This window comes from Colletotrichum lupini, chromosome 3, assembly GCF_023278565.1.
Source record: "Colletotrichum lupini chromosome 3, complete sequence".
Lineage (NCBI taxonomy): Eukaryota > Fungi > Ascomycota > Sordariomycetes > Glomerellales > Glomerellaceae > Colletotrichum > Colletotrichum lupini.
Genome location: NC_064676.1, coordinates 5,587,235 through 5,613,123, shown reverse-complemented (window position 1 = coordinate 5,613,123; position 25,889 = coordinate 5,587,235). Strand labels below are relative to the sequence as shown.

The window sequence follows — 25,889 nt, the reverse complement described above, 5'->3', positions numbered from 1 at the left end:
ACCGGGTCACTCTATGCGACGTTCTTGATTAATAGTGCCAGCGCAAAGTGCAATGCATACCTAGAGACTTGGGATTGTTAGCACCTTGTACGACGCATCCCGTGAGGGTATCAAGAAAGAGTTGTTGTCGTGGAACAAATCAGACAAATGATAGAACGGTAAAAGTTTGAATCACAAATAACATTCATAAACAGCCTCTGAAGTTGAATATCATCATAGTAACAGGGGAGAGATGTGAAAGGGGCAGAGAAGAGGACGACGTACCATGGATAAAGCGCTGCACAGCACTGTGGAACTGCTAGAGATGAGCATTAATGACGAAGGATGTTCATCATAATGAGTCCAGGACATGTTGGAACGTGCTGCTGAAGAGATCTGGCATCGAAGTTAGCCACCTGCAATTTTTGTGTACGAATGATGTCTGAACGTGAGTAAGGTTGTGGCGTCGTAGCGGGTGTCAGAAAGTGATAGAACGGTGATGTTTCGAATCATGTTGATTGTAATCATAAACAGCCTCTGAAGCTGAGTCTCATCATGTAGTGGGGGTTTGATTCGGTGATGCGAGTTGTGAGAAGAGTGCTTACCAAGACTTCAACATTGCGACTGTGAAAGCGTCTCGATTAACTGAACAGAAGCCCTTTGACCCAGAAAGATCCTGTCAGAAGGGTGATTAGCCGATGCCGGACCTCGACGGATACGAAAAGCCAAGACATTGTGGTTTAAGAAGGATCAGAAAATTGATAGAACGGTGATGGGTCGAATCATGAAATAATTCATAAACAGCCTCTGAAGCTAGTGATTCATCATGCTAGAGAAAGGGGGTAACGAGAGAAAATCCAAGCTTACCAAAGTCGGGGACGAGAACCCGCGTGTCCGCCGTTCCATCACGGCGTTTACTGCAACTAAAGTCTGTCCACACTATAGCGGGATATTGCACCCTGATCCCTTGATCTGACAAGTGAAAGAGTCTTCGCGTAGATCTGATGGCACACCGAGCGTCCATCCATGGCTTCTGTTCTCTGCTTTTCTCTTGTAGTTCCAAATGCCTAGACGTCGCGGTCAGTACATTTGAAAGATGAACAAGTATGCAATGTTGACAGGAAAGATGAGTGTAGTCAGACAAATGATAGAACGGTGATGGGTCTAATCATGAAGATCATAAACAGCCTCTGAAGCTAGTGTATCATCATACAGAAAATGTGTAGTGAATGAAAATAAAGGCTGGACTTACTCTGAAAACATCAAGTTGGGCTTGGCCCGAAGGTTAGATCATGCCGGCCTGAAAGCTATGTCAGTATTCGTGAAAAGCTGGCAGACGCAGAAAATCGGAAATTTGAATCGCAGATCAGACAAAAAGATAGAACGGTGATGTGTTGAATCATGTAGATCATAAACAGCCTCTGAAGCTTGAGTATCATCAAGAGAGATGGGGTAGAGACAAAGAACTTGCCAAGACTTACCTTAACATATGTGGATGGTGTGTATCGGAGGCTCAGCATAGCACACTGACGTCAGGTCTGGATTTGGATGTCAGTTTCAGTCACAGATAATGTAACACGAGATCATGAGTATTGAAAACCAAGTCAGACGAATGATAGAACGGTGATGGGTCGAATCATGAAGTGATTTCATAAACAGCCTCTGAAGCTACTGTATCATCATAAGGAGGGAAAGGGTAAACAAAATAAACTGACCATTAGTAGATGAGGTTGCGGCGGTGATAACGAAACACTTGGTGTTGTTGGTTGCTGCTAGAAATCGACTTCTTGTTAGCTAATGTCGAGAACAGCAAGATGCAAAAGTTTCCAAAAAACAAACTCATAATCAGATAAATGATAGAACGGTGATTGGTCGAATCATAAAATAATTCATAAACAGCCTCTGAAGCTAATGTATCATCATTGAAGTTGGCAAATGCCGACATTACGCAAGAACGTACCATTGTTGAGACGCAGTCGGCGGTGCGTCATTGGAGACAGGCACACATCACGCGGAAGCTCAGAGAGCATGAGAAAAAAATAGTACAATTCTCCATTTCCTCTAGCCGATGAGACTCCTCTTCATGTGCCCACGTGTTTCGCAGGCTGTGTATATGTACAAGCAACGGGAAATAAAAGAGCATGCCTCGCTGGGCTGGGTGGTGGATTGGTGGTGGCGATGGTTTTGATGTTTCGTTTGACTTTGTTTTACTCGACAGTTGCCTTGACGGGGTTGATCTCAACACCGTACTTCTCCTTAAGCCGCTCACGTCTCCGCTCCTCGTAGCCCGGCGGCCGGATACCTGTAACGCGTCAGCCCTCTGTGGGATATCGAGCCCCGTACTCCAAAAGTTAAACATACCACGGCCCTCGCCAAGCTCTGCAATCGTCTCCTCGATCGGGCGTCTCTTGGCCGCGCGCTGAGCAATCTTGCCCTCGAAATCGGCTTCGTCAACTTCGGCCGTGTTCCATCCTCTGAGGCGTCCGCCGGTGACCTCAAAGACTCCTTGCCATGCGCCGAAGGCAGCACCCAGGCCGAGCACAACGGGCATTCTTCTGGCTGTATGAGGCGCGACTTGTAAGTATCCTGTCTTGATTGCTTCTTCCCAGGCTCGGGGTTTGTATCCCTACTTGTCATTCCGAGGATTGAACCGGCAATGAAGCCGGCAGTCGCGGTGTTCCACGGGTCGTCCTTTTCTCTCAGGTTGGCCATTGCCGACTTGGTGAAGCCGTATGCGCCACCACCAATCGCTGCGCACATTCGTTAGTATTAAAAACGTTCAATTGGACTTGGCGAAAGGCAATTGGGCGACGTACCCATCACGGCGATGATGCCGCCGCTGCGGGTGAAGACGGACATGGCGCCAACATTCTGCTTCTGGAGGGCATTGTGAACAGCGGCAATAAAGAAGCCGGCACCACCGAGGGCGGCAGAGGAGGAGATGGCCGCCTTGATGGCGTCCTTGGAGTGGTACGTATCGTGGTCGCCGGCCATGGTTGCGGGGTGGTTCGGAGTCGCGGGCCAGACACTCAATTGGAAAAGGAGTTGGTGAGGGATGTTGCGGAAGTTTGAGGTCAGGTTGAAGCTCCACGACAGGTGCTCCACCTCCGGGTCAGTCACGTGCCACTTCGGTGTAGAGCCAATCAGACTACGTGCAAAGGTCAACTGTGTATGCCCTCGGTGAGGTGTGTTTCCGCCTTTGGCTTTGGCTCATAAAGTAAGGTACTTGAAATTAATTTCTGTATCGAATTAGAAACAATCGACTCATATCTTACATGAAAGTCCAGGCTAAGATGACCTGAGACCAATTCGCATCTGTTTCAACCAGTCTTTTCTCGGTCGAGGTAAGTAGGCACCTTGGTTGCTTGGGAAGAAGAATTAGGTGATGCAGTTTTCTTGATGACTCAGCTTTCCTCCAACGAGCTTGGGTCCGCTTGCCAGGTCACCTGATCTTGGTCCCGACGACGGTTCATGGAAGCCATATCCCTGCATTCCATGTGATTCTAGCCACAGGCGCCGTGCCTTAATCGCCCCATGCCGAGCCGGGGGTTGACCTGAAAGAACTCGGCAGGCGGTGACGAGGTTAGCGGCTACATACCTACCTAAACCTCACCAGGGAAGCTTCCTCTCGCTGGCAAAGTACCTTGCAGGTGATCTAAGCTCCTTCAACTGCGACGGCTTAGTGCGAGGCTACCAGCTGCGTCAGCCTGTCTACGTCTCGATCCCCGCCACACACCACACTACCTGCCCACCTTGAGGTCGCATGAGGTAGCTCTTGCCCGTACGTACGTCCCTGTCCTTAACGCATTGAAGCTGCGTAATTGTTTACCATCCTCTTTTTCAGACACTTTTCACGTCGTCGTCTTTTCCTGGAGTCTACAGTCTTCTTATCTGTTTACACATGCATTTAGATACCCCAAGCTCTGCTTGCGTTCTCCTCCACGTCGCTGTTTCTGCCACTCTCCCCCGCATGCATACCGCACCGCACGATTTAGGCGTGGCCTCCGTTTGAGGCCGGCACGACAAACACTCTCGGCCACAAAGCCAAACCAACCGGCCTCGACAAAAGAAGCCCCTTCGCTGTTCGTTCTCTCTCTTCAATGCAACTTGGTCTCGCTTTCTTGAACTAACAGTTATTCAGTGCCCCGCGTCTAACAAAACCTACCCTGCCGTTCGCGATCGAGCGATCCTCCGCCGAACATACATCGAGTTGCGCATCTCCAATACGGACATAGATATTCTCGCCGACGGCTGCGATAGTCTTTGACGGGCATACATCAGTAGAGGGACGAGGAATAACTACGGCTGCCCGTCGATCCGCCCGAAGCACTACTGACTACGTTGAGCTACTAGCTGGGCCGAGCACTTACAGCGAAACTCTACATATTCGTAGACGACCACCAACCTGTGACTCGAGGTCCCGAACGGGAAGCTGATGACGATTCGGGAGTCGTATGCGAGGCATTAATCGACCAGTCTACCCACACTGAAGCGTCCAGTCAAAAGTTTAGCGCGAGCTTCGATTCATCATTGAGCATACCATATCGAAAGAGGCAGTAACGCATGGCCATCACGGACCATTACTCCATCATGTCACCAAGCGATTCACCGACTACCCAGCACTGGGAAGGCAGCCCTGCGCCGGTCAAAGAGAATATGGTTGGAAAGACTGGTACGTTGGATATTCCAAATGAGCACGGATTGCGTGTCTGGTCTTCGCGACACTATGGCTCACCCGAATTTGTCCATCGACCGTTGATATTGAATGCTTACATTTCTCTAGGACGCCTTGCCCCAAGATGGATCCAAGACTTGCTCAACTCTGACCTTGATTCCGGATCCTTCGCAAGAATCGAATGGGACCAACAGGCGCGCTGCAGCAAACCAGGAGTACCGCATCGACTCGTCCTGGTGGGCAACCAGAGCACATCAGATACTCGCAACCCTGGCTTGCTGTCTTCTGTCTGCGCGATCTGCGACTTCCACTTCTTGATCAGGACCTGTTGGGACCCAGATCAGCTTGTCTGTCTGTGTCGCCCTAATGCTCTCCACTTCCCTCCAAAAGACACAGATTTCTACCTCCATCATCTCGTCAACATCAAGCAGCCAGTTCGACCGACCAAGTCGACGTCAAACTATCATCCTCTCATTCGCGAGACTATACTCGCTGTTGAGCACTTCGCCTGCTCCGCTCCTCGCTGCACACTGCAAGTTACAGTCGAAATATCACGGCCTCGGCTCAAGCGCGAATGGCTACACCTCCTTCTCAATGAACAGCGCATTCTAGACAATCTGGCAAAAGCCAGGAAGCAGTCGCCGGAACGATTCGCGGACGCAAGAGACGATTGGTGCACAAGCGCTCCAGTCACCCTAAACACCTATCTCAGAGACTTGCTGGATAGGCCCAATCCACGCAACATATCTCAGCGTAATAAGCGCTTCCAGGTCGTATTTGGCGAAGAATGCTATGTCATTTTCAGAGCCATCATGTTCACAGAGGAAAACCTGGACAAGGACGGGGTTCTTGAGCCTTACTTCATCCCGCCCACTCTCGAACCTGGCACCCCCGGCATACCAACGGAGCTCAGCGCATTGCGGGCATTTGTTGAGGATATGCAGGCCGAGACGGAGAGTGTCATAATAAGAGGCGGAAAGACTGGCGAGAATCGGCCCTATGTCGGCAACAGGCTCTTCAAAGAGCTACAATGTCTTGACTACCCCCAGAACAAGATTGCACAAACAGCAACGGAAGCGCATCGGATTCTTGGAGTGCTTCCGGACTTCGACAAGGCACTCATCTTTTTTGCTTACACCCGGCAGTCGGCCCTTTGTGAGAAGCGACGTCCTACGTTTGTCGAGGCCCTCAAGGATATCGCTCTCCTTACAAACGACGACGATTTCCAAACCCGAGCGATCCAAGAGCTCACCATCATGGACGGGATGCCCGCTCCGGATAGCATTGGCGCAGGCGACGAGTTGCAAACACAGGCGTACCAATTTTTTAGCCTTAAATACACCGCCAGCGACGATAATGTAGTTTCTGCCTTCAATACCAAGATCGAACACTCACCCTCTCAAGCTGACTCTGCCCGAGAAATGCTACAGATCATTGGGCGCCACAGGAACAGCGATCGCATTCTTACCCACGCAAACGGCCCAATGGACGTCGCCTCAGCCTATCGCATTCTTGAGGTAGATCCTCAATGGCCTGACAGCACCATTGTGATGATGTCCAGTGTCAAGGTGAGTTATTTAGCCGGAACTGCGACCATCTGACCCCGCTAACAATCCCTCTAGCTGAACAAGGATCCGAAAAGCAAAGCTACAGAGGAAGTCGCGATCAAGGCGATGGAAGCTATCGCCGAGGATAGGAATAGCGACGAAATCCGCGAAGCGGCAAGAACTTTATCTCTATTGGCTCAAGCTCCGGATCAGTCCGCACAAGCTGTGGAGATGGACGCCAGACCTTCCAGCTCAGCCAACTTACCTGTCGGTCTCGAGAACATCGGCAATACTTGCTACTTGAACAGCATTCTTCAGTATCTCAACACTGTCATTCCCATCAAAGACTTGCTTGCCCATTACCCAGACTATGAGCTAGGCCTGGATGATTCGCATATCCAACGCCGGCTTGTCGGCGGCAACAAGCTCAAAATCGATCGTGCCGAGGCGGTTGTTGCCCGCGCTTGTAAGTACTTTTCTAGCATGATAGGCACAGGGAGCCATTGCTAACACCCCATAGTCGTCGATGAGTTGAGCAAACTCTTGGACAATCTAAGTGGCTCTCAGGCTAGTGCGATCCGACCATCCCAACGTCTGGCCAATGCCGTGCTGTTGCCGACCTCGAACTTGACTGAAGATCCTGCTAAGCAACCGAGCAAGACTGCGGAGGAGCCGAAGACTCTGGAAGTCATGGGCACCCAGTTTCCCGCCCCTCCGCCACTCCCTGCCAGGCCTGCTCCTGGGCCTCCTACACATACGGCAGAACACGTCGAGGACGTTGACATGGTTAACGTCACTGTGGACCCGATCTCTGAGTCTGCTAGCAGCGTCAGCTCGCAGACTCTGGTCAACCTTTCCGATGTTGACCACGAGAAGAAGGATTACGTGCCCGAGGATAAAACCGACATCAGAATCGTTTCTCAACCAGTCGAGGTGTCCTCGGCCCGATCCACGAACGATAACGATGTCAAAATGACGGGGTTCGATACAGCCGTTCTCAACGTGGAACAACGAGTACTCAAGGCCTTGGAAACACAGACCCGAGACTCAGGTACCGATCAACAAGACGTTGAAGAGGTCATGGGCAGCATCATCAACCGTCTGCAGGCTGCCATTAAGCCTACAAGGGTAGATACCACCGATGAGGTCCAGTGGGAGCCGATCATGGACACGTTCTATGTTGAGTTGACCAACCACACGAAGTTCCCCAATCAGGACAAGTACAAATCAGACTCAACTCTGGAGCGTGCCATCACGGCATATCCTGCTGAAGGTGGGCCGACGAACATTCATGACGGCCTTAGTCGCAATTTTGATCTCCAACGCGTCGCTGCCGGAGAAGCAGATATCATGCGATACACGTCGATCAAGAAGCTCCCTCCGATCTTACATGTCCTTATCCAGAGAACGAAAGGCGATGGCCACAAGAACATGAACCCGGTTGAGGTATTCGAAACATTGTATCTCGACCGGTATATGGACACCCCGGACGACCCTCAGTTCTTCAAGTTGCGGCAGAAAGGCTGGGCTCTTCAACAGCGCCTAGACCAGCTGAACAACATGCCCAAGACTGCGGTCGAGGATACTCAACTCATCGACAGTTTCATCAGTGACTTTGTACACGTTGACAAGACTGATGCTGAGGAGACATCGTCGCTTCTCAACGACATGCCTACGTCGTCCCTTAGCTTTGCGGGGCAAGAGCTGACATTCCCTATCTACCCTCCACAGTCGGATGAGACATTTGAAAAAGTGGAACCGCCTGAGCCTACAGGCTTCACGGTGGAAGGACGCCAGCAGATCAGCAACATGCGCGAGGATGAACTGAAGTCCCACAAAGCGGAGCTTGATCAGCTATTCGCACAACACAAGAAGCATGCTTATCGTTTGCATGCAGTGATCTGCCACAGTGGTCAGCTCAGAGCTGGTCATTATTGGGTCTGGATTCACGATTTTGAGGCTGGAGTGTGGCGCAAATACAATGACAGGGTCGTCACAGAAAACGCCGACACGAAGGAGGTCATGAAGACTCTCAACAGCAACGGCGATCCTTACTACCTCTGTTACGTGGAAGATGGCAAAGAAGGCGACTTGGTCAAAGTCCCCAAACGCCAGCAAGAAAACCCTAACTCTGCTGTCAAGGACGGGGATCGGGATGCTGATGGGGACATCGAACTCATTGACGTAGAGAACAAATGGCCGCAGGGCTCAGGCATTCTGTCACTAAAGGAGTAGAACGCCCTGCCGAAGAATGTCATTCTCAACTTATTCGGAAGTTACACCAAAGAAACAGACGCAGGAGATGAAAATCCAAAGGAGGAAAGGGGTCGCGCATTAAGGAGACGAAGTGCAAGTAAGTCAGGGCTTGGCTCAAACCATCATCAGGCTTTCACTAATTGTCTCTAGTGAAGAGGACTCCGCCGAACTTTCAGAGGGCATCACGTCCGCTGTCAACACGCCCATCCAAGCTACGTTTCCAGCTTGACTGAACCACGAAATAACGATAGAATGGCGACACGGTGATTCGCATCAACTTACTGAGAGATTGGCTTTGGACTTTGTCAAATGAAAGGTGTAGAATACGCGCTTGGGCCCTCGTAGATAGCTCATTGGGGTTCGAGTTATAAAGGCACGAGCGGGCATGGCTTTAGTGAAGGCATCATCATTTCTGACTGGGAGACCACCGCCAATACCCTCTTGCTTAATGATAGAAACGATTTAGACGTTACATTTCTCCCTGTTCGCATTCCTGTCTTGCTTCTTCTCCTCGTTGTACTCGCTGAATGTCCCTCTTCACAGTCACCAGTGATACCTCCACACAGTCTGCCGGCATCGCTGTGGAGATGTCTCGCTCGCCGACCCAACCAGGACGACGATGTCGGCTCCGCCCCGCCCCTTTAGCTCAATGGTAGAGCGTCGCACGCGTAAGCTGTGATATGCGAAGGTCCACGATTCAATCCCGTGAGGGGGCATTCCATTTTGCCTGTGCTGGCTCTTTATGGCCTCGTACAGCAGATTTGAGCAGGTTTCTCGAAGGAGAGGCCCTTGAGGAGTTGGTTGTGAGACGGGAACGTGGAGGAGTTTGGTGGATATGTTGGATGGATCACGAGTAGGAATAGTAGCTTGGGATAGTGTGAATAGTTCTCGCGGCTGTGAAGGCCGTGTTCTTGGGGGCGGGTGTGGTTCAAATGTAGTTGATGACGTCGTCTATTGCTCAGAATCTGAAGGTGAGGTGTAGGAGACTCAGGTCTTGCTCAGATGCGTAGCAATTCAACGAAATCTCCTGTGGCATGTTCTCTTCATTGTATCTTTGTGCGTGGGTCTCTCGGAAAAAGCCTCGAGCTATTCCAATTTTTGGGCTATGGAGCCAGAAGAAACTGCTTTCTCAGAGCCTATCCTTCTCATCGAAGGGACGTCTATTACACTGGGATTGGTGTAAGCCTCAAAAAGAAAGCCGATGTATATGCAGGGGAGTCATCACCTGATGTCTTCAACATTGACACCGGTCCCGCTTACTGCGAGATCCAGGGAACCAGGGGTAAGATGAGACACTACGCAGGATCTATCAATTACTATGAAGCTTTCTGCTAGATCAAGAAACATGTTTCAATCTTTCTCCCTGCAAGATATCTTAGATATCATATGTGGCTTGTTGGCGTGATAATCAAGACACTGCCCTGCGAGATCCAGGTGAGCTAGGAAGGATCGTCCAAAGGGGACAGACCATAGGGCGGGGTAGGTATTGCGAGCAGGAAAGGAGGCTAGTCATGCCCGCTAGATGCAATCATCACGTCAAGATGCGCAGCCGTAGGCGTTCGTACCCCGTGGGGAGAGCTAGGGGGAGGGGAAGAGGCGTGGTCTGATGAGGCCTGGAACCTTGGAATGGCGGCACCGGCTTGAAGACCGGGGTAGCTGGAATGGGGGAATAGATATGCAGGGGCCCAGAATCAATGAGGGAAGATGAGAACAGGTTTGCTGGGAGTCTGCAGTAGGTGAAGCGGACTGCCGGCATACCTAAGTGATTTCTTCGCGTGATGGGGGTCTTAGAAAGCAAAGGTTCAATCAGAAAGTAGTTCGAATTGCATAACATCGTACAAGCTTGCAGTCTCAGTAGTTCCAACATTAGCCTACCTTCCTTTGCCCTCACGTCTCAGCTCGTGTGTAATCTTATCACAGTCTCAGTGTTCCTTGCCTCTTCCAAGCTTTGTGTGTGTGTCGGCCCGAACCCATTCAACTTCCATCAAAGCCAGTTTCCTGTCGCTCCCCCAAAGTTGCCCTCTTCCATCTTAGTAGTCTCTCATCACATCGCCCTGGTCTTCGTCGCCGTCCTTGATGGGGATAGGCGCAGGAGGCTGTGAGGTTTGAGGTTTGTGACTTGGGTAGGATGCCATTACAAGGGTGTGGAAAGGTTTCTTTTCTTCTGCGTACAATCGTATAATCAATCGAAATGCTCATTCGACTCTCCTTATGGATGGGATGATAATGTTCGACGTAAGAGAATCACTCACGAGGCGGTTTATGATAGTCAGTCAAGGAAGAGGGTGGAAGAAAGTTTTCACCATTGGTCGCAATTTGAGAGCGGACGGAGCAGAGTATATACGCAAATAACTTCTATACTTCCCCTCTCTTGACCTTTTCTTTTCTGTCTGAACCAAACTATTGGGGACCATAGAACGCGGGGGGGACGGCGTGACGTCAGGCCACCGTGATGTCCAAGTGTGTCGACTCTCCCCTTCACTTGGCTGTTCTCTACTATGAAGGTGGTCACGGGCGTTCCGCTCGGACGGTTCGTGAGATAAGTCAATTAAATGAGTTTACGCGGTCTCGCAACCCTTTCGGGTAAATGGGGCATATGGCAAAGGGAGTAAAGTGGTCATCGAGAGAGTTCAGTCCGTCGGTGCGGGGGATGGACTTGCAACTCGTCGTCCACCGGGAGTGAATGAAGTCTACAATTAGGAGTCTCGCATTATGGAACAACGACTTTTTGTTTTAAGGGTCGCAATCTCGCATGGGGACATTATCTTTGTGCTGTCAGTTTGATATCAGACCAGGATGGGGTCCGGGATTGGATGTCATCGTAAGTCAATGGTCATTGAGATGGGACGTAAGTGACGAGGATCAAGGCCACGTTGTATAAACCCCAACTTCTATGGCTAATCATAGCTAAAAAATGGTCATCCGTATGATAGTTTGCCTTCACTGCGGTCAGTATCTCCTATAAATAATGCGTACCCATGTCGAGAAAGGAGCAACTCATCATACTTAGATGTGGACATCCTGACTTGCGAGTAGGCACGATAGCAGTGACTCTGCGCCCAGAGCAAAGGCAAATCGGCGCAAACTCCTAGGCAGCTGAACCAAAGCTCTTTGCAAGTGCCTAGTGCCCCTGAGTGCTGCTGGTAAACGGTTAGTTCCCGCGTGTCGGCGGCTGATCCCCCACCAACCCCGCCGCAGCCGCAGGACAGCAGCCCCCGGTCGGCTCGGAGGACCTGGCTTGGTGACCCGCATACGAAGTACCTGCGGCACAGCGTGGAGCGCAGCTGTCAGACTCCCCGTACCCATAAATTATCAGATCAGGGCATGAGAATGTGAAAACCCCACCATCCACCTCGCTGAACAACTTCTCGCGAGGGGTCCCGCTCATCGAGATCCAAGGAAAGCCGGAACCTGTTTCTAGTCCGAGATTGCGGTGAAGAAGAAATGCGTGAAATCTCTCAAGGTTGCGCAAACGTTGAGGCAATGAGACAATTCATACCTAACTCAGAATAAGTCGGGACGATTCAGATGACAGGTGGGAATCCACTCTCCGGGTCAAGGAGGTTAGCGTTTTATGGTGATAAAATTGTCGCAGATGTCTTGTCTTTGAACGTCTGCCAGATCCCCGGATTGTTCGACTTGCAGAGCCTCGAGACCATGGATGCAATGTCACATTTAAATCCCGTGTCTAGTCCAATAGACGCTTGGCTTTGCCTAGTGCTGTCACACAAAACAAGGTGAATACGGTGCATAGCGAGGAAGGCTGTACCCGCCGAAAGACGAGCCTATTCATCACCCGCAGGGTGGAACATTTTATCATATTGATAAGCGTATGTCGTTGCGTTCCCATATCGTCGTCTCAAGCAGATCGCCGGCGTTGTTGGTTGGCATAAGTCCTGACCCAATGCGGAACACCGGATGACTTGGAACCCAACGGCATTCCGTGAACATTCCTTCAAGCGCACATTGTGGGCTTTCCCCTCATCTGGCAGGGTTTCGCCAAGAGGCTACCCCTCCATCGGCGAGGTCTCATCACTAGCTGACTTGCCGGTTGCCGCTGCAATTGCTCTGAGTCTCTCAAGACGCAAGACACTGAATGTCAATCGATAATCAGCGGATGGCGTGGTCTCTGGGGGGCAAGATACTTGTTGTAGGCAGAAGAAACGCTGATGCTGAAGAGAAAAATGACCTGGGCGAGAAATTCCCAGAAAAACAATATAAATGGCGATTCAAAACAGCGCGTTGTTTCTGCGGAAGTGGCACCAAGGGCGAGCACCGAGCCCAAGCTCAAGCTCCAGCTCCCCTCCACTTTGTCCTCGTCTTCTCGGGGCTGGGGTCCTAGCTCCCGCCGTGGAAGGTGGTGGGGTGATGTCTGCAGGATTGACACTTGGCGGGGTGTGTCAGGCCCCCAGTGAACCGGGGTTGCCAGGCTTATTGTGGCACGTAAGGCAAGTCGTGGATGAGCGGTGCCATGATCTGCGTGCATATGCCATGATCCAGACTCGCCATGAATCAGCTGCTTCTGGATCTGGGCGAGGAGCCGGCCGGGTTCCGCACCGTCAGTTGTTTTCCGTCGTCTAGTTCGTGCCTTATGCCAGCCTGCCCAGTTGCCTGCAGAAGAAGGCCAAGTACCAAGGCACCTCTCTGCAATGGCGGGATATTTGCTGCATGCCTAGCTAGATTGGCCAAGGGCAGAAGGCATCCGGGTTCACTGCTAGGCTTGCCGGGCCTGTCATTCATACCCCTTGCCGGCTAACTGACGACGTCCTTGTTTCGATATTCGTCTGGCTCCTCCGGGACAGCATTGTCATTACCAACGCCGTTGGTGCAGCTAATGATCGGGCTATCAGTGGACTGGTCGACCAGACAAGCGAATCGAGAGAAAAGGCTGGTCGTTCTAAGCCGGTTGCACGGGGACACCGGCACTGGTTGCGATAGGGCGTTGATACGAGTAAACGGTCCGAAACGGTGGTGCCGTAGAGCATGCCTAACCCGGGATGGAGACTCTGTTGGCTTTCTCTGGAGGCGAGGTAGAACGGATTCTGCTGTTTTCTCGATGGAAGGATGCCACTGTCCCGTGATGGTAGGGAGATATCTTGGGTGTGCCATTTCGGTTGACGCCACGCCAAGAAGGGGATCGTATCTGGCGATTAGCCGTTGTCCTGGGAGTTGACTATCTCATTCCCGAAGATCGGGTAGTGAGACCACCTAGCCAAAAGGTGATTGAGGCTTTTTGATGCAGGCATGGATGGGTTGGATTGGGTCAGAATCGTGTTGGTGTAACAGAGATTGGCCCGGCAGCACGGACTGGGCAGAGCTGCCGATAATGCCAATGTAGTTGCAGGCGTTACGTTGCAAATTGGAATGAAGATGTGTGCATCAGCACCTTCCTCACCTTGCTAGTCACCGTCTTCACCTTGGCTCGCCATAGACACCGTAGATACGTAGCCCGGGCCGGCAAACGGCAGCTGCCGACGGTGCCGAATACGTACCTTGAAGGTACCGTACCATGTCCCGAAGCGGCGATTCTGCTCGGCCCGCTGCTGCCCCGACTCTGAAATCTGAGCAGCAGTTTTTCTCCGTACTTCCTCCGCTGACTGAGACCTCTCGACCACCAAGGTGCAAGCGTTCCTGACCCAAAAAGCCATTGAATCCTGAACATCCTTCCCCAATCTCCTGAAAACGGACTGACAGGGCAAACCAAGCACTATGACGCGGACAGGATCACAACCGATACCGACGTGGGGCGTAAGGTGACGTCGGCTACATGTCGCCTGGTGCCATGGCCGCAGTTGAGTTGCGTTCAGAAAATCAGACCACCTCTTCTCCCCACGCACAATCACCAGCACCACCCACCGATCAACCTCTCGTCGCCAAAAGAACATGCAAGGAAAACCCGCAGTTCCTCAGCTCATCTGCAGCCGCCGTCTTAGTTTTCGTCCCGTCACCCTGTCATAGGCAGCTTCCGGACCGCCCAGAAGGAAACTTCGCCATATGCCACTAACGGCAACCCACGCCAGAAGTCCACGTTGCCAGGATGCCATGACACCTGACATCTCTTTCTCTTTTCCTCTTTCCCCCACGTTGCCAGCCCATTGGAGCCTTTCATTGTGGAATGAATGAGAGTCCCGCACCTGGGGTTACCACTTCTCCAACTCCCCAGGCTAAAAGTCCCAAAAAGATGCTTCACCTGGAGCCCCATCAAGGAACGTGTTACATGCCACAAGGTTCCGTTCCGTATCTTCGTATACCCCACCCCTGCTTGTATGCCCTTGTTCTCTCAACGTTCGCAACCTTCGCCTCCAACCCAGGTTGGTAGCCGTCAACATCGGCTGATAGCTCCCGGACCTGCGTTTACGCTACTCAGTCGATGCCCGCCGGCCTCCAACCGGGGATCAGCACCATAGACGTGAGCATCAAACTCCAGCCTGGGCAGAGCTACCCGCCTGCCGCCCGACCTTTGAGCGAAATGACCGCAACATATCTTGCTCTCTCTCTGTCTCTCCTCTGACCTCTTCCGGCCTGACTAGTAGGTATAAAGACCAAGCCCTCTCAGACTTCAGTCAGCTCTTGCCTTTCCTTTTCTAAACCACCCCTTTCAAGGCATCTTGGCCTGAACACACCTACGATAAACATCACCAGCACTTACGTACCTACCTCCCGTCACCATCAACATGGCCGACAAGGAGGTCGAGTCCATCAGCCCCTATGGCCCAGCCCGGTCAACAGTAAAGGGCGAGCCCCTCTCCAAGGAGGACATTGTAAAGTACAATGACTTCTTCAAGGCCAGCTTGTACCTGTCTTTGGGAATGATCTTCCTCAAAGAAAACCCCCTCCTCAGGGAGCCCCTCAAGAAGGAGCACATGAAGCTGAGGTTACTCGGTCACTTCGGATCAGCTCCGGGTCAAATCTTTACCTGGATGCACTTCAACCGTCTTATCAAGAAGTACGACCTCGACTCCATCTTCATCTCCGGCCCGGGCCATGGAGCCCCCGCCGTGCTCTCCCAGTCGTACCTCGAGGGTGTCTACTCCGAGGTCTACCCAGAGAAGTCGGAAGACGTTGAAGGCATGCAGAAGTTCTTCAAGTCCTTCTCCTTCCCCGGTGGCATCGGTTCCCACGCTACCCCGGAGACCCCGGGCTCCATCCACGAGGGTGGAGAGCTTGGCTACTCCGTCTCGCATGCGTTCGGTGCCGTCTACGACCACCCCGATCTCATTGCCCTGACCATGGTCGGCGATGGTGAGGCCGAGACTGGCCCGCTGGCAACTGCATGGCACAGCACCAAGTTCCTCAACCCCATTGTGGATGGCGCCGTATTGCCTGTCCTGCACCTGAACGGTTACAAGATCAACAACCCCACGATCCTGGCCAGAATCTCCCACAAGGAGCTGGAGAACCTCTTCCTCGGCTACGGTTGGCAGCCGTACTTTGTCGAGGGCGACGATGTCGATACCATGCACCAGGCCATGGCCGCCACTCTGGAACACTGCGTCCTCGAGATCCGCAAGTTCCAGAAGCAGGCCCGCGACTCCGGCAAGGCCTTCCGCCCCATCTGGCCCTTGATTGTCCTTCGCAGTCCCAAGGGCTGGACTGGCCCCCGCAAGATTGACGACAACTACTTGGAGGGCTACTGGAGAGCCCATCAAGTCCCCATCCCCAACGCCGCCACCAACCCCGAGCACATGAAGCTCCTCGAGCAGTGGATGCGCAGCTACGAGCCCGAGCGTCTCTTCAAGGACGGCCGTATCTCGGATGAGCTCAAGTCCCTCTGCCCTACCGGTAATCGCCGCATGAGTGCCAACCCCGTGGCTAACGGTGGCGTTCTTAGGAAGCCTCTCAAGCTTCCCGACTTCAAGGAGTACGCTATCAAGGTTGACAAGTCTGGCGGCACCATGGCTGCCAGCATGAACAACATGGCCACCTATCTTCGGGATGTCATGGCCCAGAACATGCAGAGCTTCCGTCTGTTCGGACCCGACGAGACCGAGTCCAACAAGCTTGGTGCCGTCTACGAGGCCGGCAAGAAGGTCTGGATGGGCGAGTACTTTGAAGAGGATGCCAACGGCGGCAACCTGGCCCCCGAGGGACGTGTCATGGAGATGCTTTCCGAGCACACCTGTGAGGGTTGGCTCGAGGGTTACATCCTGACCGGACGTCACGGTCTCCTCAACAGCTACGAGCCATTCAGTAAGTTCACCTCTCTCTCACGTATTGAACAAACATGATGCTAACAAATTGTGCAGTCCACGTCATCGACTCCATGGTCAACCAGCACTGCAAGTGGATCGAAAAGGCCCTCGAAGTCGAGTGGCGCAACAAGATCGCCTCCCTCAACATCCTCCTCACCGCCGTCGTCTGGCGCCAGGACCACAACGGCTTCACGCACCAGGACCCGGGCTTCCTCGACGTCGTCGCCAATAAGAGCCCCGAGGTCGTCCGCATCTACCTCCCGCCCGACGGTAACTGCCTCCTCTCTACAATGGACCACTGCCTCGCCTCCTCAAACTACGTCAACGTCATCGTCGCCGACAAGCAGGAGCACCTGCAGTACCTCACCATGGAGAAGGCCGTCGAGCACTGCACAAAGGGCATCGGCATCTGGCCCCAGTTCAGCACCGACCAGGGCGAGGAGCCCGACCTCGTCATGGCCTCGTGCGGCGACATCTCCACTCACGAGTCCCTCGCCGCCATCGACCTCCTGCTGCAACACTTCCCCGAGCTCAAGATCCGCTGCGTCAACTGCGTCGACCTCTTCAAGCTCATCTCCCACGAAGACCACCCCCACGGCCTCACAAACGCCGAATGGGTCTCCCTCTTCACGGACGACAAGCCCGTCATTTTCAACTTCCACTCCTACCCCTGGCTCGTCCACCGCCTCACCTACAAGCGCCCGGGCAACATGAACCTCCACGTGCGCGGCTACAAGGAAAAGGGCAACATCGACACGCCCCTCGAGCTCGCCATCCGCAACCAGACGGACCGCTTCAGCCTCGCCATGGACGCCATCGACCGCATGCCACAGCTCCACAACCGCGGCGCCGCCGCCCGCGAGACGCTGCGCAACCAGCAGATCGCCGCCCGCATCGAGGCGTTCGAGACGGGCATGGACCCGCCCTTCCTCAAGAACTGGACCTGGTCTCACAACGGCCTGTGGCAAAAGGTCGCCAAGATCACCACCTAAGACTTTTGATAGATGGGGATTAGCAAAGCTCTAGATGGAAGAAACGACTAGATGAAATGTTTGGACAGGTTTCACAGACAGTAACGTTTTTTCGGAAAGAGTTTGTTTGATGCTACGGCGTTGTGGTATACTCGGGATAAGAGGAGAAGATATCAGGGCAGTTTTTTGCGAGTTTGAGAATGAGGTTTTTGTCGCGGCGGTGGCACATGTGCTCTAAAGTTGAATGAAAAACAAAATATATGACTAGTTTTTTTCATTAGATTTACATTCATCTTAACAAGATCTCACACTGAAAAGAACATGACCAGTCTGCTTCACCTTGAATATGCTTGATAATTCACACGCATCATTGGTATCTAAACGAAAGCAAAAAACACAAGAAAACGCAAAAGTTGAGATACAGCCTAGGCTATATCGGTGGTGTTTTGCCCAACCCCCCCCCTGGGTACAATCCCTCGCCCTTCACGACCCGTACAACAGGCGGTGAGGAACTTGCGCTCGAGACTCCCAAACGCCCCCATTTGATAATGCTACACTTGCGTGTAAGTCCCAATCTCTCTGAAATCCCAATGTGCAAAAACGACAATGTACCGGCTGTCAAAGCTGCCTCTGCTACCGTGGATGATGGCATGCTTCATCGCCATGGCGCTTGATGCAGACCCTTTCCTTGCGCAACGGCCTGCAATGACTTTGGTTGTCACACTCGTCCCTGGGTCTCTCTAGAGATAGGCTTGGACCTCCTCGTCAGCCCCCCCATCTCAGCCACAGGTCGACAGGCGAAGCCGCTCATGGTCTCATTTGATGGCCTCACTTTTGAGTAGCAACCCCGCCGTAACAGCTTTAGATGCAACATCGACATTCGAAAGCCATCTTGGCTTAGGGGCCCATCAAGTCAAAGCCTCACCAGCACCGGAGCTTCCTCCATATCGATGCCTTGCCAACCTTGCCTTCGATGTTCGGACCCCGAACACCGGGGCCGCGTTTCTCATTCTGCTCGCTGCCTGCCGGAAGGGGACTTAGCGGCTTGGTCATTCCTCTCCGATCCATTTCCATGTTTTCGTTGACGCCCAGCTCCGCCATGCGCCTAGCCTCAACAACGCGACGAACAATGAGCGCAAACGTCTCCTCGATATTGACCTCGAGCCGTGCACTCGTCTCCATGAAACCGCACCCCCGGCGACGCGCCCAGTCTAGGCCCATGGCCGCAGGAACGGCGCGGGACTCTTGAAGGTCACATTTGTTGCCGGCGACAATCTTAACGGGAGGAACGGTTTTAGCGCCCGGCGTGGCAGATACGGTATCGCGGTAGGAGGAGGGTGAGAGGCCGGCACGTTTTGCGCGCTCAGCATTATCGAGGCGAGTCTCTGCCTCCATGTCGATGAGGTCGTTAAAGTACTGGAGGGCGTCGATGGAATCGCGGGAGGTGATGTCGTACACGAGCAAGAAAGCATCCGCGCCGAGGTTCGATGATGCCCACATGCCGCGGTACTCCTCTTGCCCGGCCGTATCCGTAAGAGAAAGGTGGTAGTTTTGTCCATCGATCTTGCGGGTGATGGAGTAGGAGTCCTCAATAGTGGGGTCGTATTCGGAGGTCCATTGCGAACGCACGAGACGGAGAGTTATAGAGGATTTTCCGCAGCCGCCGTCGCCGCAAATGGTAATCGAGATTGGCGTCGGGGCTTGTTGTGAGATTGACATTGTGGTAGTTGATTTTCGTTCCGAAAGACCAGAGATGTGGTGGTTGTGGTGGTCCAGTGTCGGCCGCCTTGGATTGCGGGGACAGCTCCGAGGTTGTGTCGTCACACGTCGCGTGCGCCGTTGGAAGTCGCGAGTAGAGGACGCTTGATGACGGTGGACTTGGCGTCGCAAATGCGCTGTTTGCTGCGTTACGCGTTGAATTGAGCTTTCGAAGAAAGGTCGAGTGCGATCTCGTGGTGATATTTCGGGAGGGAACTCTGGTTCGGGAGATTCAGTCGAGAAGTTTTGTGGGAAAGAGTCGCTAGTACAATAAGTGGTGGTGGGTGAGGTGAGATAAGAAGAGGTCCGACTCTCTATTAGTGGCGGCGGTAGGGCAGGTAAGGTATTCGTAGGCTCGTGGGAGCAAGGTAGTCGGACGGCAGTGCAGCAGCTCTTGTGCTTCTTAGCTTCGTTTCGGCTCTCAGACCGCGCGCGCGGTTCGACCGTTTTTCTTCTTTTAGTTAGGATCGAGTAAGAGGCAAAAGGCTGTGGCGTAATCGTTCACGGGAGCGGCCCCCAAACAGGGTTCGTTCGTTTGGGACCGTGGGCTTTTTCTGGGCAAGGTGGGGGAAGCGAAGACGAGAAGGAGAGTGGAAGACACCGGAAGTTAAGAAAGGTGTGCGTCTGTGTGGTTTGCGTCGCCTCTCTTCGCCTCGTGGTTGTTATTTTGGTTGATCTCGTTGCTTTGGTGCGGGTAGCAGGTGTCGTTCGTCGCCTTTTCTACGTGCCCACCAAGAGGGATGTGGATGGGATGATGGAGGTGTCGTTGGGGTTAGTCCGTATCGTGTGGCGCGCGCGCGCGAGACAGAGAGTGTAGACCGTTGAGGTTGCAATGAGCGAGGAGTGAATCGGTGGGAATGGATTGACTGGACGTAAATAGAACCCGTTCGTATTCTTCGCCCTCAAAGGTGAGACAAGATGTTTCTTTTGTCGCGAGTGGGAGCTTGAGCGATGCGGGGAGCAGAAGACGTCGTTGGTCAATTGGGCGCCGCCGCAGATGCAGTCAACAGGTGAAAATTGATGGTAAGCTGCGGGATGGGATATTGGTGTGAAATCCGAAAGTGTGACGAGGCTGTTGGTAGGCCTGCCGATGGTTGGGTGGTGTGTCTCTGGGATGGCCCGAATATCGCAGCGTTAATGCGGGATGGTGGTGGGTGGACTGTATTCGGTATGGATGAATGGCTGGAGAGATGACAGAATGAGCGAGGGGATGCGCTTGCTTTTGATAGCGATCCTTGGCGGCGGTGCTACGGTACGCTCTTCCTTGGACCTTGAGTTGTGTTGCGTCGTATTGTATTGCGTTGCGTTGCAATGAATCGATGGAAGGGAAGGATTGACGGATGCACTCGGTCTTTGGGGGCCGAAACTTGAAAGTCAAGAACCTACGAGACTGGGAAGTTAACCACCCAAGGTAGGTACACAAGGATGTCGGTAGAATACGAATTGAGTACAATCGGAACCCAAAGCTCAAAGATGGGTGCGGATTAAGGGCAAAAGCAACGAGCAGACCAAGGACCGGGCCCCTGACTCTATTCTTCCTCGTTCCGCCCTCCTATTATGTATTTGTTTTCCTTGTCGTGCTCGTATGAGATGTCTGTGGTGGTCGTGGAAGAGAAAAAGAGTGGTCACTGGAGTGCTCGAGCGTCGCCCCGTCCGAGGGTGAGGTGGAAGAAACAAGAGGGATGAGGCCTGCTCGATGGGGGAGCTCTGATGGGGAACCTCCAGCTCTGACCCGGTGAGGTACTGGTATTCAAATAAAGAGTCTATCCCGGGCGCTGTTTGGCTGCAAGACGGGATGCGACTGCGCGGCTCTGTCTCGGTGATTGTGGGATCGCACGAGGGGTGGGCGCAAGCTCCAGGAGGGGAGCTCCCTGCAGCGATGGTGTTTCTATCGTGCCTACAGTTCCGATGAGTGGTGTTGCTGGTCACTGGTGTGTGTTGCTCAAACCGTGCGTAGCTAAACCTGACGGATCACGGGTAGCGTTGGGTTTTGGATGCCGGGGCGCCGGACGAGGATGGGATGTCGTCACTGAGGGATGAAGAGGGGGGGTTATTGATGGCTTTGATTTGTGATTTGTGTTTGGTCTTGGTGACGAAGAAAGCGTTTGGAGGAGGGGAGGGGACCCTGATCACCCTGATCCAAGATGTGACGATGTGACGATGGAACAAATGGAGAGGCAACGAGCAGCATGAAGTATCAAGTATTCCTAACTTCTTAGGTACCTACCTAGGTAGGTATTTCGTATTGTGTATGTATACGTACCTGTCACTCGGCCTCGGGGAAGAAGGTGCAGACAAACCTGCCTGCCTCCTTCCCTCCTTCCTGCCTTCCTTCCCTCCGTGTTGATTTCCCCCTTTCCGCCCCTTCCTGATGCGTCTCTGATTGTTTCGTCAATATCAAGTAAAAAACTGCTCTCCCTTTTTTTTTTTCCCGCTCCTTGACCCTTTTCAATAAACAAGAATGGAAATGTCGTCTGTTTCTGGAGATGCCCGTGCTGCGCAGAAAGAAGAAAAAAACCACAATATCTGCAGGGTACCACTGCTGCTGCCCTGCTACTGCAAATGTCAAAGATGCTGCTGGCCCGCTAGGTGCTCCGTCCACCGTCCGGGATCTTTGTCAGTGCAGAGGCCGGAGGAGACCCGGGGGGGGGGGCCTTCACAGCAATACCGCGTAGGTGGGTTGAAATGAGATTGCGGACAACTCAACACTAAAACAGCGAAATAATATTGCATGTTTATTTATTGGACATGCCATGTTACGGACCCGTACTCCATTCCGATGCAGAATAATTGCAAGACGGCGCTTGTTTTTTTGAAAGGAGAATGGATCCGAGAGCCGCGGTCAGTGGTCCACATTCGAATCTCGAATCTATTATTCTTCCACTCCTTCTTTCCTTCTTATTCTCCGAATCCTCTCTGCTTTCTCACTGCGATAAATGAACGTGGAGACTTGTGCAATCTGCTTGTGAAGATTTTCACCCTTGCATATCGGGCTGTCCGAGATGTCTGTCAACTTTTTACAATGTCTTCATGTTCGTCATGGGGGCCGACCTCTTTTTTTTCCCCTTTCGCCTTGCAGCGGCTGAGCGGAGGACGTTTGTTGTAAACGTGTGTCGTATTGCGTCGCATTGGCTGCTCGTCTATCCGTAAAGTACAACTTGAAAAACGTTGATAGTTGCAGCCACCTATTTCTTTTCGGCCTAACGCCCGCTTCCCACCACCACCACCACCACCTCTCACCCAGTAGGCTGGGCCGCAATCAATCAATCGATCCAAGATGGTGTTTGCTCTTCGAGAAGCGACGCTGGCAACCCGTAAACTGTGGTTGGCTGCCCCTGTTTGGCGACAGTTGATCGTCCTCTAAGCGACCAAACACCAACCCCAGGAACCAGGAATAGGTTCCAGGAACAAGGACTCATAACGCCCGCAACGGCGCAAAGCTGCAAAAAGATTTTCCTCGCCTTCTTCCTATTTTGTCTAGTTCTGCGTCAAACTCGTAACCCGTCTTGGGATGGTGAATTTCAATTGATGCCTTACGACAACGTTTTTCTTGGTGCATGGTGTCTCACTGTGCGGAGAGCGAGTGAGACTCACACATTTTTACTCTGCAACAGTTTCCCGATTCCAGAGTGAAAGCCCAAAGACTCAAGACATGGAGACTTCCAGCGACGCTTCACGCTTCACGCTACTTAGGCAAAGCATGCCTGGCAAATGGAACCAAGTGCATCCGGTCTGGCGGGTTCAAGTTCAACACCAAGCGATGACGCTATCCCCGTCGCATCGCCCACTCGGCCCTGATTCCCGGTTCCATGGTCAGGCTGGTACGTAGTACTTCGTAGTCCGTACACCATCCACCAGAAGCAGCAAGCAAGCAAGCACTTCTTCCCCCCATCCCCTCTGAGACCGTTTTCTCATCCGGTGTTTTGGGTTTGGGGCGTTCCTGAATCTCATACCACGTGTGTCTCTGGGATCATTCTCTTTGTTCGCCTTGTTGTGCCACGCGATCACTCCAATTCCTGTTTGCAGGCGGGCAATCCCCTTCGATCGAACAATGTTTGTTCTATGCATTCCCGCTTCCCTCCCCCTGCGTCGAAGGTGCATCATGCACATGGCAAAATAGAACGCCTTACGATCTCGGGCGTCAATCAGGCGGACTGCATGCAGATTCGTCCCTGGGCGGCTGATGGCGGCGCAATCCGATGCAGGTCAGCCCAGCGGGTATTAATAATTAGCTGCATGTTTTCCGCCCGAATACTTCGTACTCTGCAGTGTAGAGGAAACATCATGGTACAATCAGGTGTACGGATTTCTATCCTCCAATGACGATGGTGAACCTGCGTTTCAACATCTTGTCAAATGCCACCTCACCCGCATTGGTCACAGGTATGCCCCTTCTTCCTGGAAAGGTCGTGGGGTGACAGGGGCCCGGGGGTTCCAGCTTTCAATCCTGTGAAACTTTCTCCGTGGCATCTCAAACAAATGTCGTCTGTTGATTCTGCGTGTTCATGCTCCGTCCCCTCGGGACTCTTTGGAGAAGCAAGCTGGACGCCGACTAATGCCCGGGTTGCATCGCTAGAGGGTTTGTCACGGTGTCAGAACCGATTGATCGGGTTCGTGAAAGCTGAGCGGGGATGACTCCTAGTCTATGGGAGACAATAGGTTGGCTTGACATCGCATGATCCCTATTGTGTGCTACCAGTGTACTGTACCTCAGAGACGGGCAATCTTCCAACAAGTAGTCACGGTGCTCGACTGTATCCCTGATTCGGCTCCCTCGAATAGTATTTTGAAAGGTCGGTCGATAAGGACTGTGCCAGTCGCAAGTCGTTAGGTCGCTAAGTCGCTGGCTAGTATAATGTCGGGACGGATTGTTAGAAAGGCGTTGATATTTAGATGTAGGCCACTCTACATCACCGGGATCCGGAGCAGGGCCGAACAAAAATCGGCCACCTTAATTTAGACTCTGGGTACCCGGTGAGACATTCCGGGTGGGACACCTTTAAACCACTTGCTTGATACGGCGGTTCAGTGGGACGAATCCGGGTCGGTGGGAGAGATCTGACTGTGCCGCATCCTATCCGACCGGAGGTCCTCTACTTGCAAGCGGTCCTCGGGAGTACGTATTAGGTACGTTGGCCAGGCTTGATCTGGTGATTGCTTGTCCTCTTGGAGAACTCAAATGCGAGCAACAGAATAACGCGTCTGTCTACAAAATCCAGGACGACAATTGAGCCGTTTAGAATGAACCCAATCAACGTGATTCGTCGAAAGAAGATGCTGATCTAGATATTATTATTAGGTTACAATGTTACTGAATGTATCGCTGCCCACTGCAGCTCACTATCCGAGAACCATGGGAATTGTTCTTAACTCGTTCTATCAAATTGTTTTGGCTCCTAAATGTTCATGAGAACAATACCAAATCTAGAGTTAAGTATTCTACAGGACAGTTCTTTCTCAAACAGATTAGAAAGTGATGGCTTTGATAGAGACTTTGGCTCCATATTTACTGCGAATCTCATTCAAACCAGAAATTGAGTATGCGATGTCTGTGGCAGCATCAGGGCCATTGGCAAAAGGTATCATCTTCCAAATGCCACTCTTGGGATCAGGAGTCTTGATCCTCCAAACGCCATAATTGGGATCGAAGAAGCTTTTGGTTCCCAGATTCCAGCCAACTGCATGGGCAGAGCCATCCACGAACCCAAGGATGAGGAAAAGCTTGAACTTTGTGTTGATTTTACCCGAGTTGTCAAGCAAATAGTTGATAAAAGTTTGCATGATGTTGAGATCTAAGCCCTTGCTGTCTTTGACAGGTTCCTTGAGGTTCTTGGAAGATTTTGATAGGTTGCTGCACAATTTCCAGTAATCCCGCTCAGTGTCAGCCTCAAAGGAGCCTTGAACTCGGGCTAGCCCTGCAGCCATTTCCTCGGTGGGAGGAGGGACGGCGCCGGTATCAAGCCAGTGCATCACCGCAGCCGAGCAGACTCCTTCAGCTGCCCCTTCTGCATGGTGATCCTCAAGCAAAGGTTTGCTCAACTTGTTCGGCAGAGACTTGGGGTTCAGACATTTCTTGAGAAATTCCTCTTGCTTGAACTCGGTGAGGAGCTCAAGGACGGTAGGGCCAGGAACTATACTCGCATATTTGTCTGCAATATCGAAGCTTGCATTCGACTGCATCTTGCCTATAGCCGCTTAGCCCCCATTTAATAAACACTAGGATATCAATGCCTTAAAACACTTACGAGATCGTTCGAGGTGGAGTTTGTTATCTCGACAGGGCTGCTACAACCCGAAAGCGGCGGAAGGCACAAAGGTCTGAGGCGGCCTCTTGTGGAGAGAATCTGATTTACTTGAAGTTGTCAGCCAGACATAAGATTTGGACCAAAATCGTAGTCTGCGTACCAAGTTCTATATCCGAGAGAGGTAAATGAAAAGGCGTTTTAGCACTTTTGGTTGTACAATAGGAAAGGGTGAGCTACTTCACTTATAATGCTGACTTTCGTGTCCG

The 25,889-nt window shown here is 52.3% G+C and overlaps 11 protein-coding genes and 1 non-coding gene across 12 annotated transcripts; 5 read left to right on the top strand and 7 right to left on the bottom strand.

Moving 5' to 3' along the window:
* Positions 1 to 311: 311 nt before the first annotated feature.
* Positions 312 to 1,942, bottom strand: CLUP02_06431 (uncharacterized protein; the record flags this gene model as incomplete). Its single annotated transcript, XM_049285430.1, has 12 exons — positions 312 to 375; positions 428 to 589; positions 687 to 792; positions 847 to 896; positions 938 to 1,029; positions 1,122 to 1,175; positions 1,232 to 1,251; positions 1,352 to 1,406; positions 1,461 to 1,491; positions 1,580 to 1,641; positions 1,695 to 1,731; positions 1,788 to 1,942. 12 exons carry the CDS (start codon positions 1,940 to 1,942, stop codon positions 312 to 314), a joined length of 888 nt encoding a protein of 295 aa, XP_049142573.1.
* Positions 1,943 to 2,186: 244 nt separating this feature from the next.
* Positions 2,187 to 2,973, bottom strand: CLUP02_06430 (Tim17/Tim22/Tim23 family protein; the record flags this gene model as incomplete). The annotated part of the gene is made up of 4 exons (XM_049285429.1): positions 2,187 to 2,281; positions 2,341 to 2,538; positions 2,610 to 2,729; positions 2,796 to 2,973. 4 exons carry the CDS (start codon positions 2,971 to 2,973, stop codon positions 2,187 to 2,189), a joined length of 591 nt encoding a protein of 196 aa, XP_049142572.1.
* A 540-nt stretch (positions 2,974 to 3,513) lies between these two features.
* CLUP02_06429 (uncharacterized protein) lies at positions 3,514 to 4,539 on the top strand (the record flags this gene model as incomplete). The annotated part of the gene is made up of 5 exons (XM_049285428.1): positions 3,514 to 3,527; positions 3,601 to 3,629; positions 3,686 to 4,065; positions 4,121 to 4,238; positions 4,352 to 4,539. 5 exons carry the CDS (start codon positions 3,514 to 3,516, stop codon positions 4,537 to 4,539), a joined length of 729 nt encoding a protein of 242 aa, XP_049142571.1.
* A 30-nt stretch (positions 4,540 to 4,569) lies between these two features.
* On the top strand, positions 4,570 to 9,102 carry CLUP02_06428 (ubiquitin carboxyl-terminal hydrolase; the record flags this gene model as incomplete). Its single annotated transcript, XM_049285427.1, has 7 exons — positions 4,570 to 6,222; positions 6,277 to 6,667; positions 6,722 to 8,385; positions 8,437 to 8,558; positions 8,608 to 8,650; positions 8,709 to 8,773; positions 8,853 to 9,102. 7 exons carry the CDS (start codon positions 4,570 to 4,572, stop codon positions 9,100 to 9,102), a joined length of 4,188 nt encoding a protein of 1,395 aa, XP_049142570.1.
* CLUP02_tRNA097 lies at positions 9,093 to 9,173 on the top strand. Its single transcript has one exon. It is a non-coding gene; the product is annotated as a tRNA-Thr (tRNA).
* Positions 9,174 to 9,197: 24 nt separating this feature from the next.
* On the bottom strand, positions 9,198 to 9,804 carry CLUP02_06427 (uncharacterized protein; the record flags this gene model as incomplete). Its single annotated transcript, XM_049285426.1, has 2 exons — positions 9,198 to 9,450; positions 9,683 to 9,804. 2 exons carry the CDS (start codon positions 9,802 to 9,804, stop codon positions 9,198 to 9,200), a joined length of 375 nt encoding a protein of 124 aa, XP_049142569.1.
* A 184-nt stretch (positions 9,805 to 9,988) lies between these two features.
* On the bottom strand, positions 9,989 to 11,845 carry CLUP02_06426 (uncharacterized protein; the record flags this gene model as incomplete). Its single annotated transcript, XM_049285425.1, has 8 exons — positions 9,989 to 10,226; positions 10,333 to 10,367; positions 10,506 to 10,553; positions 10,859 to 10,979; positions 11,033 to 11,181; positions 11,306 to 11,354; positions 11,434 to 11,718; positions 11,760 to 11,845. 8 exons carry the CDS (start codon positions 11,843 to 11,845, stop codon positions 9,989 to 9,991), a joined length of 1,011 nt encoding a protein of 336 aa, XP_049142568.1.
* Positions 11,846 to 12,641: 796 nt separating this feature from the next.
* On the top strand, positions 12,642 to 13,395 carry CLUP02_06425 (uncharacterized protein; the record flags this gene model as incomplete). Its single annotated transcript, XM_049285424.1, has 3 exons — positions 12,642 to 12,868; positions 12,958 to 13,015; positions 13,138 to 13,395. The coding sequence occupies 3 exons, from the start codon at positions 12,642 to 12,644 to the stop codon at positions 13,393 to 13,395; spliced, it is 543 nt and encodes a 180-aa protein (XP_049142567.1).
* Positions 13,210 to 14,501, bottom strand: CLUP02_06424 (uncharacterized protein; the record flags this gene model as incomplete). The annotated part of the gene is made up of 6 exons (XM_049285423.1): positions 13,210 to 13,300; positions 13,378 to 13,600; positions 13,663 to 13,686; positions 13,766 to 13,856; positions 13,950 to 14,231; positions 14,406 to 14,501. The coding sequence occupies 6 exons, from the start codon at positions 14,499 to 14,501 to the stop codon at positions 13,210 to 13,212; spliced, it is 807 nt and encodes a 268-aa protein (XP_049142566.1).
* Positions 14,502 to 15,131: 630 nt separating this feature from the next.
* On the top strand, positions 15,132 to 17,641 carry CLUP02_06423 (phosphoketolase; the record flags this gene model as incomplete). The annotated part of the gene is made up of 2 exons (XM_049285422.1): positions 15,132 to 16,647; positions 16,704 to 17,641. 2 exons carry the CDS (start codon positions 15,132 to 15,134, stop codon positions 17,639 to 17,641), a joined length of 2,454 nt encoding a protein of 817 aa, XP_049142565.1.
* Positions 17,642 to 18,541: 900 nt separating this feature from the next.
* On the bottom strand, positions 18,542 to 19,339 carry CLUP02_06422 (Ras family protein; the record flags this gene model as incomplete). The annotated part of the gene is made up of 1 exon (XM_049285421.1): positions 18,542 to 19,339. One exon carries the CDS (start codon positions 19,337 to 19,339, stop codon positions 18,542 to 18,544), a length of 798 nt encoding a protein of 265 aa, XP_049142564.1.
* A 5,505-nt stretch (positions 19,340 to 24,844) lies between these two features.
* Positions 24,845 to 25,558, bottom strand: CLUP02_06421 (uncharacterized protein; the record flags this gene model as incomplete). The annotated part of the gene is made up of 1 exon (XM_049285420.1): positions 24,845 to 25,558. The coding sequence occupies one exon, from the start codon at positions 25,556 to 25,558 to the stop codon at positions 24,845 to 24,847; it is 714 nt and encodes a 237-aa protein (XP_049142563.1).
* Between the last annotated feature and the right edge of the window lie 331 nt (positions 25,559 to 25,889).